Source organism: Camelus dromedarius, chromosome 5 (assembly GCF_036321535.1).
Source record: "Camelus dromedarius isolate mCamDro1 chromosome 5, mCamDro1.pat, whole genome shotgun sequence".
Taxonomy (NCBI): Eukaryota; Metazoa; Chordata; class Mammalia; order Artiodactyla; family Camelidae; genus Camelus; species Camelus dromedarius.
The window spans coordinates 90074768-90087186 of NC_087440.1; the positions used below are offsets into that span (position 1 = coordinate 90074768).

At 47.9% G+C, this 12419-nt stretch overlaps 1 protein-coding gene across 5 annotated transcripts in view; it reads left to right on the forward strand.

The window, feature by feature from the left end:
• The window catches only part of WDR25 (WD repeat domain 25), a 131498-nt gene that overhangs the window by 89239 nt on the left and 29840 nt on the right, over positions 1-12419 (forward strand). For all 5 annotated transcript variants that reach the window (XM_010987455.3, XM_031454302.2, XM_064486256.1 and 2 more), the window contains exon 4: positions 2188-2318. In XM_010987455.3, coding sequence (XP_010985757.2) covers positions 2188-2318 — 131 coding nt within the window. The remainder of the gene's footprint in view (positions 1-2187; positions 2319-12419) is intronic.

The following is a 12419-nucleotide window of genomic DNA, read 5'->3' on the forward strand; positions in this document are numbered from 1 at the left end:
GAAATCTCTGTGTGCTGCATTTTGTAGCAAAATAGTGAAGGGGCTTGTTGAGCTTGAAGAGGCGTCGAGTCTTCATTTACAAAAAGTCAAGTGTTTCCAAAATTTTCTCTGATGATGAGTAACTGCCAATTGTAGGCCCCTAGAAAATATTAGGAAAAAATCAACACACTTAGTCATCCATCAAGGTAAAGGTGATGCTTTAACAAAGAACAGGAGAGGAACTTCTTTCCAAGAAACTTGGACTGTGGACAGTATATTTTGAAAACAGGTGTTTTTGATTGTTTATATCATTCTGTAATTTTCGTTGCCAGAAACAATGTGAATGTATCACCTGTTAAAAACTCTAGTACCAGTACTGTTAACCTGGGAACAGTGTTGTTCTGATCTGCTTTAAAACCCTTTAAATGAAAATTTCAGTGGATTTTGAATTGGGTTGTTAAAAATATGAGAAAGCAGTAATACCCTCTGATTGGTTGCAGGAGCCATCACTTGACATCAGGGGAAGCGGAGCTTTATTAGCAAAATGTTCACAAAAGCCTTGCATCAGTGGTAGATGGAAGTGGGAGACGTCTCCCAGGGCGCCAGCAGTAAACAGTTTCCAGCCGGGTCCACGTGTCTCTGGAAGGAAGCTTTGTTGGCTCTGGCAGACTTCAGTGAATAAACTGAAACTGTCACTGGGCTGCTTTCAAACCACTGAGTCACAAGAAGGTCCCTACATTGAAAAAAGAAGGAAGTATATTCAGTCCTGTTGCTCTCACTAAAAATATTGTAACTCATTTGATTTAATGATTTCAAAGAGGTTTGTTGATATTCTTAGTAAATGGCATATTAAAACATGTTTTAAAATATTGGTTATTTTATCCTTGTCTCACCCTTTAAAATGTTCTTCTTTTGGTAATTGTTTTAACGTTCATAATGTATTGGTTCAGGAGCATACTGTGTAACTTATAAATAAACGTGTGTATTGGTGATACTTGCCTAAGGGCTTCTCATGGCTGGGGTGTGCTGTCGGACAAGTTTGGAGACCAAGGATCTAGGCAGGTTAGATTTATCAAGGCTTCTGCTGGAACTCTCAGGAGCCCTGATCGATGACTTCCATTTCCTTACCTGCTGAGTTGATGGAGCACTTGCCTAAGTGCATCCTGAACACAAAGCAGGGCAGCCTTCCGGACGCGCTTTCTGAGCAGAAGGACCGAATGCGCCTCCTGGGCTCCCATAAAGGAGATGATGCTTGAGATCTTGCCACCGCATCAGTCCCCTGCTTCCTGTGTCCCCAACTGCCCACTGCCTGCGTCCAGCGGTGGAGCTGCTGAGAGCCAGAGGCAGTCCAGGTTGTCCCTCGTGGGCTGTAGCACTGGGGAGAGAAGGAATGCTAGCTTTGAAGACCAACAGACCTGGGCTCAGCGCAAAAGTTCCCTTCCCCATGTGCCCCGAGTCTGACCTGTTCTAAATGATCGGTGCTTCTGATGTTTTTATGGCTTACCTCTAAGAGATCTCAGTGATAAAGAAGACATTTTCAACAGCAGAAGTACATGTGTGCACACAGACATTTGCACAATGTGTGTGAATGCTTGACGGCAGTGTCATGGCAGGTGTGTAAAAGGCGGTCCACACCGCCCCCTAAGCTGTGCTTGAGCCACTGTGATGCCACACTCTCATTTGTCACCCAGAGTATGGTACCGCCCCACCTGCCACGCTCTGTAGCAAGCTGTTCATGGGCATGATTGTAAGATGCTCAGCCTAAAAAGAATCACTTAGGAGCATCCTGCTTTTTGGTTTTTAGACTCCAGGTAAGCAATCTACTGTATTAATTGTGTAGCTTTGGAAATGCTATTTCACCTCCCTGAGCCTTGGTTTTTCCAGCTATGTAGTGGGTTTAGGGTGGTTGTGTGTTTTAAATGAGCTGATGTGCGTAATGTTTACAGCGCAGCTGAAGGGCAGTATTCATGGGTTCAGCCATCGCGTTTATCTCTGGGGGTGGGGATTCAGCTAATCAAAGGTCGAGTGGCCAGGGAGTAAGGGCAAACGCTGCTGTTGTTGTGTTTCCAGAAAGTCTCCACTGGCCATCCCGGTCCCCGGGGGGCTGCGCTTTCCAAGGGCTCCACACCAGATGGCATCTTCGTTTTAAGATATTTAGTTTTGTGATCTGAGTCTTTTCTAACTCTTCCTTCTCTTTTTGTGTCATAGGAACCCAGCTATTCAGTGGTCAAAGTGACTTCAGAGTCACTACCTTGAAATTCCATCCGAGAGACCACAGTCTTTTTGTATGTGGAGGCTTCAGCTCTGAAATGAAAGCTTGGGATATAAGGACCAGCAAGGTAACACCCGTCTTCCTCACTTGGCCTTTCCAGGAGCGCTTGCCTCGACAATTTGAATGATTGGGGCAGGTCGGCATCTATATATAGGACCCTTGAGAGGGGATAATTGCCACTCAATATTTAATCAGTGTGAAGCATAATTTTTAGATATTTTGAAAGAACATTCTTGAGTTGTTAGACTGTTAAGAGCATCGGAGGTGCAGTTCTATACAGCATATTACTAAAAATATTTGAGTCCCTACTGTGTGCAAATGCTTCCAGGTGTTGTGAAGTGAACCAGCCTTGGGTTACTCAAGAGAATAGTGTGTGGATACAAATAAGTGGTGTGAAGTGCTGTGTGTGTGTGTGTGTGTGTGAGAGAGAGAGAGGGAGAGAGAGGAGGCAGGGAGGGGGGGTTCACATATCAGAGAGGGTGAGCTTTCAGCTCGGTGCAAGAAAGGCTTATTAGAGGAGACTGTGTGCTTTTTGGGGCTTAAAGGCTGATCACCGTCACTCCCGTAGGTAAGTGGTTTCCACTCCCGTCCTTCCCCACAGCCTGTCACCCCTGTTGCCTTTACCAGCTTATGAATGGCAACTTCATCCTCCTGGTTGTTCAGGCCAGAACCATCAGAATCATCCCTGTCTCTGCCCTTCCTAATCCCCCCAATGCCCACATCATCAGCAAATCCAGTTGTTAACTCTGGGTTAAGCTGCCGTTGTCTCTCGCTGGGATAATTGCAATAGTTTCCTGTCTGGTATCTTGTCTCCCCCAACACCCTTTACAGTTTTTTCTCAACACAGTAGCCAGAGTGGTCTGTTACAGTGTAAGAGGATGTGTCACTCTTCTGGTCAGCACCCTCCAGGCTCTGATCTTGTTCACAGTCAAAGCTGTGTCCCTACAATGACCCACAGGACCTCTGTGGTCTCTTCTCAGCCCCCTCTCTTCAGCATCAGCTCCACTAGCCTACTTGCCCTTCCTAGAACACACTAGCACATTCCTCCCTCGGGGCCTTTGCACTTGCTGCTCCTTCTGCCTGGAATGCTCTTCTCCCAGTTTTCTATGTAGAGGCTCGCTCCCTCCCTCCCTCCTTCAGGGTTCTGCTCAAATGCCACCTCTCCAGTGAGGCCTTCTCTGACGACGGTGCCGGCCACGCCTGGCATTTGCTAGTCCCTTTGCCACCTGATTTCTCTCCGTAGCATGTGTCATCACCCAGCATACTGTGGGTTTTATGTGTTTGTTTATTTGCCTGTCTCCCTCCCCTCAAACGTCAGCTTTTCCAGGGCAGGGCTTTTTGCCTGTTTTTGTTTGCTGCTGACTTCTAGCTCCTAGAACGGTGCCTGGCACATAGTAGGCACTCTGCAGATCTTGGCTGACTGAATGAGTGGATGGAGGAGGAGGGCAGTCGTGCAGAGCGTGCAAGTACAGGAGGTGGGACTCAAGATGCGTGGGGGGCCAGTGACCTGCTCGACATGGCTGAGTGTGGGCTCCAAGCAGTAGTTCAGGCCAGGCAGAGATGTGACTCTTCAATGCATCGAGTCTCAGTTTGGATCAGCAGTGGGGTGCCAGGAGGCTTGTCAGCAGGGATGCTGGGACCAGGGTTGTGGAGGGGCTCTGAGAGGGCAGTGAGGAAGAGCCACGGTCTGACTGCCGGCTGTTGGTGCTCAGTGGCTGTTTTTAAGATCTGAGAAGCACTGTCCTGGTCTGAAGGAGGCTCACGGCCACTCAAGTAGTTCATGATGAAGCCTGCGTTGATCTTGACTTTGAAAGAAGAGGATATGGAATATCAGAGAGTGTCCTCCTCCCTTTGGGACTCAGGGGAGTCAGTGACCCCATGCTGAAGAGCTCTAGCCTGCTGCATCTGCAGTGTGTAGCCTCTACCTAAAGGCACCCCCTTCCAGGGCCACCTCCTGCCCTGTTGCCTTCACCAACTTATGAGTGGCAGCCCCACAGCAGGTCTGCACTGAGCAGAGGCTATTCCACGTGGCCAGGATGGGAGGAGGCTGGATGAGGACCCAATGCCAGATTAGAAAGTTGAGTTGGTGCTTCAGACCGGCAGCTGCAGGAAGGTGCTTTCCCAGCAGGATGTGTTGGAAGAGGCTGCTGGTGTTTTGAGGAGAATCTGAAAGCAGAGATGGTTTCCTTTAAAGAAGATAGGATGTTTTATCCGTAGGTATCTTGTTTAAAGTACTTCACAATTGGGAGAATTCACGTTGTTCTTTTAAAAAGAGACTACTTTTTAAACAAAAATATTTGGAAAAAAGAGAAAAGTTACCCATAAAGAAGTGGACATGTGGGCTTTTAAAAACACTAGAACGTGCATATTTGGGCTATAAATATATGATAAATGAGGGGGAACGTTGGAAAGTGCTGTTGGAATTGGGACCTCTTAGTCATGCTGTTTGGAGCAGGACCTCCTAATCACCCAGCCCCTGCTGACGGCCACGTCCCTTAGAGGTGCGCTGGCTATTTTTAGCCTCAGAGACCAAGCACGTAAGAAATTACTCATCAAGGACGCCATCTGATTTAAGACTTTGTTAAAAACACCGGATTTTCTCCTAGGGCAGACTCCAGCTGACGCATTCTGAGAATGCCGGAGGGGAAGCGATTAGGAGCAGCTGCTGCTGTGACTGGCGTTGGCATGCTTGCCAGTCGCTCCCAGGCTAGTAATGTGGGTAAAGGGTTCTGTGCAGTGTTTGTTTTTGCTTCCCCTTTATCAACAATCTGGCTGCCTGTACCCCCTCGCCAGGTCACAGGACTAGTTCCATTTGTATGGGCCAGACTCAGGGGACAACTCTCTTCCCTGCTTCAAGTATGTTTCCTCTCACAGGTGTTGCCCAGGTGCCTCCTGTGGACCCAGCAGGAGGACCAGCGAGGAAAAAAAAAGCACAGGCTCCCACCTGAGGTGGCTCTTTGTCCTCCTGCTGGGCTCCCGCTGGGTGCGTGGCTCTGTCCCAGGTGCTGAACTCCCCAGCCTCCCTGGCGGTTGTGTGAACATCTTCGGGCTGAGCAGCTTGGCTTTTTCTGACTGCTTTCAGAGGCAGCAGTGGCCATGGCAAGTAGAAGCAGGAGGGACTCGGACTTTAGCTTAAAATCAAGACAGATTTCTTCTTTTAAAAACAACAAGGACTGTATTAGTATAAAAGTAACATGTGATCTTATGAAAAAATTAGAAAATAGAAGGAAATAGAAAGGGTAGTCAAGCCAGCCAAAGGTAAACATTAGTAACATTTAAAAATTTTTGTTGTTCTTTCCCCCTGTGTTTTTTTAAACATTGGTCCTATTTTTATACACAGTCTTGTGTTTTGCTTTTCTCATAGGATTGTAAGGGTTTTCCTTGTAATCACAAATTCCTGTAGCATTGTCAGTACATCCCTTTGATGCAGCACGGTTGGCTGAGTTGCTCCTTGCTGTATCCTTGGGACTCAGAGCCGTGTCTGTCACAGCCGGCACTCGATAAATATGGATTGAATGAGTCAATTTCAAGTGGTTTAGCTTATTAAACCATTTCCCCAGGTTGGACGTTTAGGACATTTCCTTTTATTTTGTTTTGTTTGCCATTTAAAGTTAATAGATATGAGGATAGAGACCAGGAGTCGGCAAGCTGTAGCTTGGGGCTAAATCTGGCTTGCTGCCTCTTTTGTAAATAAAGCTTTATCGGAACACAGTTCCAGTCATTCATTTGTGTATCTTCTACAGCTGCTTTCACCCTGCAGTAGTAGAGCTGAGTAGTTGTACCAGAGACCACATGGCTTGCAAAGCCAAAATTATTGACAACCAGCCCTGCTGGGGAGAGATCTGGCTGTGACGTCTGTCACGCTCTGGCTTGTCGGGACCCATCCTCCTGGTCTGGCTGTCAGGGTGGGTGCCCCTGTCCTCACCCTATTATGGCACCCTTGAGGAAACCGAGCACTCAGGGAATGTCTTTTCTAGAGAACTGTTCTTCAGTCAGGGGTGAATGAGTTATTTTTCTCTCTCATTATCTCCAGACAAAGCAGCTACTTTATTTGCATTCCACCGTAAAACACATGTTTGTCATCTAGTGTTTTCCATATTTGGGTTTTATTTTCTGAAGCCTGGCACTCAGAACTCAAATTGCTGGCTTTAAGTGAGTCAGCATTTTGAAGATAAGGAGTAAGATTTCCAACAATGGAGCTAAGGCAGGCTGGGCTAGAGAGCCCACCACTGGAGCAGGACTGTGGGGCCAGACAGCCTCTCACTGTGTCTAAGGAGGAGTTGGAACAGAGAATTTTAAAGCTGCTTTCCAGTCGTACACTTTCATGATTCCTTCAGCTTAGCCACATGATGAATGTTGGGACTCTGGACCTCTCTGGTCCAGCCCAGTTCATTACAGCAAATGGGCTATTTGGCTCCCTTTTCTTCTTTCCTCAGCCTATCTCTTTCTGCTCGGGTTTGGTGATTCGAATACATCCCTCATCACCACGAAGTGCCTGACTTCATTTCCAACAGGTCAGCAGGATGTGTTCTGCATGAGCCGCTGAGCCTGCTTCCTTGAGCTGGCTCAGTGCTGCCAGGCCAGAATTTTCTGACTCTTCTTCCTCCCGATAGCCTGCTTGAACGTGGGTATGGTCTGGAACCCAAGACGTCTGCCGTCTGACCTTCATGTTACTGCAGGGGTCTAAGCCCCTCCAGGCCGCCAGTGCTTCCGGCCTGGGCTACGTACACCTGGCCTTGCGTCCTTTCTCTACCACTTGCATAGCTGGATGATTTTAGGCAGGTGATCTTAGCCTGAAGCCTTTCTCAGTCAGGGTTTCCTGACTGGCACAGTAAAGGGGCAGGACGAAGTCATCTCTAAAACAGGGCTTCCCAACTCACCTGTATGTAGGAGAGCACCTGGGGCTCTTGTCAGGATGCAGACTGTTTCGTCAGGATGATGTCTTGGACAGCCTGGACTGCTATAATAAAACGCCACAGATAGAGCTCTTTCTCATAACTCTGGAGGCTGGAAGTTCGAGATCGGAGGGCCACTCTGGCTGGGTTCTAGTGAGGGCTTTCCTCCTGGCTTGTAGACAGCGGCCTTCTTGCTGCATCCTCACATGATGGAGAGAGAGAGTGAGCTCTGGTCTCTTCATCCCCTTATAAGGCCACCACTCCCATTATGGGACCTCTGTCTTCATGACCTTAGCTAAATGTAACTACCTTGCAGAGGCCCTGTCTCCAGATACTGCCACATTGGGGATTAGGGCTTCAATGTATAGATTTTGGGGGGACACATTTAATCCATTGCAGATGAGATCCTGCATTTCAACAAGCTCTCAGGAGATGCAGAAGCAGATGGTCCGTGGACCACACTTTGAGAAGTCAGGGCCCATGTAGTGTCTGACAGTAGAGGTCCTGTGCTTCTCTCACGTTGAGTGCCCTTGGTCTTCGTCCTCAATTGACCTGGACCACCTGTGACTTATCTCAGTGATAACTAGACTGTGAGCCCCTTCATCTGACAGTGGGGCTAAGTCATGTCTTCATCCCAGCATCTCCCATGGGGCCTGGACCAGAGCAGGTGCTCAGAGGGTAACCTGGAGTGAGCTGCCCCTCCCATCATGATGCAGCCCTTCAGGGGCACCCACCTGCCCACTGCTCAGGAGCTGTGGCCACCCTGGGATCCCTGCAGAGGGAGTGGGTCCTCCAACAAATGGGAAATAAAGGCTGGCTGCAATTCAGCTGCAACTGGTCATTTCAGAGGCTGAGGACTCGGGGGATCCTGGGTCAGATGAGGCCCCAACACTGCAGTTCTCGGCCAAGTCTGAGCTCTCAAGCTCCCCAGTGTCTGGCTGAGGATGAAGTTACCAGCCTCACCCGTTTCCAGCCTCACAGGACCCTGCCTCTGGGCCCAGCGGGGAATGAGAGCTGTAGAGTTCCGGATTCCCAGGGCCCGCCAGCACTGTGGGAAAGGCTCCAAGGCAGTTACTTGGAAGTTGGCTTTAAGGTGACTGTGAGGTTTGAGACAAAAGTTAGGATAAGTAATAAATTTCCTCCCTTGTATCATGAATCAAATTTGTAGAAAAACTCCTACAGAGGCTTAAAAATCATATTTGCAAGACTAAATTATGGAACCCCAGCCTCAGCAAATTACCTCTCAGCTGAGCAGGACTGAGCCCTGGACGTTGGAGCAGCCCTGGAATATCTGGGATATGTGGCTCCTGCAGCTGGGAGCCTTCCCGTGGGCTGGGCTGACACTGGGCAGACCCGGGCAGAATGAGCCTTCCGACACATAGCTCCACTCTGCTCCCAAGAAGGAGAGTCACAGGTGCACACAGGCCCCCGCTGGGCCTCTAAATCACCGGCCTCCACCCTCTCAAGTTCAGTCTCACAATAAGATCCACTCTGGCAGGCCAGCTCACTCTTGCTCTAGCGTTGGTTTGACCTGAGTCATCACTGCTCCATGGGTGTTCTACAGCTTGCTTGCTTTCTCTTTAAGTTTGTAAAGGGCCATCCTGAGGTCCAGATCTTGACTTAATTCCTTGCCTTCCTTTTGGAGCTTTGTCCCAGACCCTCTGCAGGTGTGTGTCCTGACATGCGTGTGACAGTGAGGGAAGCCTCTAACTTGTCCTTTCTCATCTCTGCTGCAGAGTCTGCCCTCTCCGAGGGCAGGAATTTGCTCATTTCCTGTAGTACTCCCAGCACGTAGCAAAGTGCCGGGTGGACAGGCTGGGACTGTTGCATAAATGACTAACAACCTTAATCAAGACCAATTAATAAAATCCCAGGTGATGGGTGCACCCAGTGGAAGCAGAAGCTGAACCACCATTCGATAGTGTGCTCACCTCCCGCCCTGCTGTGGGCACCGTGCCTGCAGTGGGGGTGAGGCAGCTGGTAGCACAGCCAGCGGTCGCTGACCTGGGCTCACTGACCTGGTGCAGTGGTCAGGACACCCGGGGCCTTTGAGAATACCGCTGCCCGGCCCCCACCCCTGTCTGCAGGTGGTCTCAGCGGTTTGAAAACTCTCCAGGTGATTCTGATGAATAGCCAGCTTTGCAAACCACAGGCCCGGGGGCCGTGGTTTGGGTGTGTAGGTGAGAATCCTGAGGGTGTTTTGCAGGGTTTCTGCTGGTGTGGGTGAGGGTGTCCCTGAAATCTCCGTTCCCGAGATGGTGGCTGTCTGGAAGACTCAGTGCCTTCGCCTCGTGGCACTCGGTGCCATCAGTTTTTGTGGCGTTGCAGGCAGGTTGCTTATTTGCCCTAATGAGGTTTTGATTACGCTCCATTTGTCTCTTTCATCGGCTTTATATTAAAAAGCCTTTTTATTTGGACTCTTTGTCCTTCTACATGCAGTTCCAAGTTTTGCCTCCAATCAAACTTTTCATGCAGATGAGAGTAGGAGACTAATGGAGGCAGATATGGGGCAAGATCACTGGTGCTGAGAGGAGCGACGTCATTGCTCCGTGCGACTGTGGGTGGGTTCTTGTCTTTTCTGGGCTCCTGTTGCCCCATCTATCAGGTGGCAGTGGGGCTAGGGTGCCTTCAGGTCCCTGCAGAGTATCTGCACTGACTCAAGGTGGCGGATACCGCATGGTCACCCTCTGCCAGGCTCTGTACTGGGCTCTCCCTGTGTATCATAGCTCATCTACAGTGACACAGCAATCCTGGCCTCTGTCACTCCGTTCCGCTGGTTCAGAAAGGTTCTAGCCGCTCTCACATGGCTGGCTGGTAGAGGGGTAAGACCTTAAACAGGGTGCCTTGACTCCCACGCCTTGTAGGTCCTCCCCGTCACAGGGTGAATGAAGCTTTAGCCATGGGTGTAGATAAAGCTTTGGTAGTGAGTGCTGTGCTTTTTGTTCTTGGGGAAGCTGGGCGGGGCAGCCCTTGAGCTTAGATTCTGTTCAACCCTGCAGCTTGCAGCTCGGTGTCTGGTGTCAGGGACCTGGCCCTGAGCGGGACAGTGGTGGGCCCTGCGGTCTCAGGCCCTGAAGTCACAACCCCACAGTGTAGACGAGAAAACCAGTCCCCAAAGGTCCAGCTTTCAGTGCAGGGGTGGGCAGCCACTGTGGGGGTGGGATCTGAACCCAGGTCTTATTCTAAATTCTCTCCCCACCCCCACTGCAGGAAGAGGACACAGTTCATTGACTGCGCCCCCACCAGACGCCAGGCATTGTCCCAGGGCCCGGGCGGTAGTCCCTTAGACAGCCCCTGCCCTCTGGGGGCTCACAATCTCAGGAGGAACTGGGAACGTACATCTTTTTGACGTTTGGTGGTTCTCTCGGCCTCACTGGCTGCCTTCACAAGTGGCCAGGGGTCCCCATGTATCTCCTGGGTCGTCCAAAATCTTGGGCAAAGCTGGGGAGGGGGATTCCTGGAACTCAGAACCTCAGAGACCTGCCTCTTTGCCCAACTCCTCTCTTCACCTTCACTCCACAGCACTTTTCTTGGGGCAGCAAGGACTCTTGTCAAAAAACCTGACATGTGAGCTGCCACCTGGAGCTCAGTGTGTCACAATGGGAGAACCCTGGCACTCGGGAGGGCCAGTCCCCATTGGATCACTTGGGCTCTTAAAGATACAGGAGGGTATATCAGAAAATACAAGCTTTGTAAAAAAGCTTTGTAGAAAATACAAAGCAGACTCGGGACTTGTAATGACTATTATTACATAATGCTAATTTACATGTCCTTTATAGTTCATTTTGCCACTAAAATAAGCTGTGTTATATACACTGAACACCCCTTCTTGTGATTTTAAAAAAGTTAATATTTTTATGAAATGGATTCACAGTTTTTCTTGCTTGAAAACTTATTTTGATTTGCCTTAACTAATAGTATCCAAAAAATCATGGGTTTGATGCCCTAGTTTTTTTTTTTTTGTCTTAATATACTTTATTTTAAAATATTCTGTTATTTATATATATATATATATTTTAAATTGACGTATAGTCAGTTTACAATGTTGTGTCAATTTCTGGTATGCAGCATAATGCTTCAGTCATACATGAACACACATATATTCATTTTCATATTCTTTTTCATCATAAGTTACTACAAGATATTGAATATAGTTCCCTGTGCTGTACAGTATGAACTTGTTTATTTATTTTGTATATATTATAGTTAGTATATGCAAGTCTTGAACTAATTTATCCCTTCCCACGCCCTTGCCGCCCTGGTAACCATAGTTTGTTTTCTATGTCTGTGAGTCTGTTTCTGTTTTGTAAATCAGTTCATTTGTCTTTTTTTTCAGATTCCACATATGAGTGATATCATATGGTATTTTTCTTTCTCTTCCTGGCTTACTTCACTTAGAATAATGATCTCCAGATCCATCCATGTTGCTGCAAATGGCATTATTTTATTATTTTTTATAGCTGGGTAGTATTCCATTGCATAAATATACCACAACTTCTTTATCCAGTCCTCTGTCGATGGACATTTAGGTTGTTTCCATGTCTTGGCTGTTATAAATAGTGCTCTATGAATTAATACACTTTAAATACTTAAATCTCTTTTTTTTTGGTAATAGCTTTGTTGACATGCAATGCACTCATTTAAAGTACACAATTCATTCATTTTTAGTATATTTACAGAGTTATGCAACCATCAGCACAGTCAATTTGGTACATTTTCATCACCTCAAAAAGAAACCGTGTGCCCTTTAGTGGTCCCCCCCAACTCCCTGGTCTCCTACCCTCTACCCCTGGCCCCTGGCAACCACTGGTCTACCTTTGATCTCTATAGATTTGCCTATTCTGGTCATTTTATGTAAACAGACTCATACAGTATGTCATTTAGCATAATGTTTTCAAAGTTCATCCCTGTTGTAGCGTGTGTCGTGACTTCATTCCTTTTCGTGGCCAGATAACATTCTGTTGTATGGATAGGCCACATTTGGTTTATCTGTTCATCAATTGATACACATTTGGGTTGTTTCCATTTTTTGGCTCTTGTGAATAATGCTGTTATAAACATTCCTTTATAAGTCTTTGTGTGGACATACGTTTTCATTTCTCTTGGGCTCCACCTCAGAAGTGAAATTGGTGAGTCATATGGTAGCTCTATGGGTAATCTTTTGAGAAAGTGCCAGACTGTTTCCCAAAGTGGTTGTGCCATTTTATGTTCCCACCAGCAGTGTGCGAGGGTTCTGGTTTCTCCATGTCCTCACCTTACTTGTTACCTGTCTC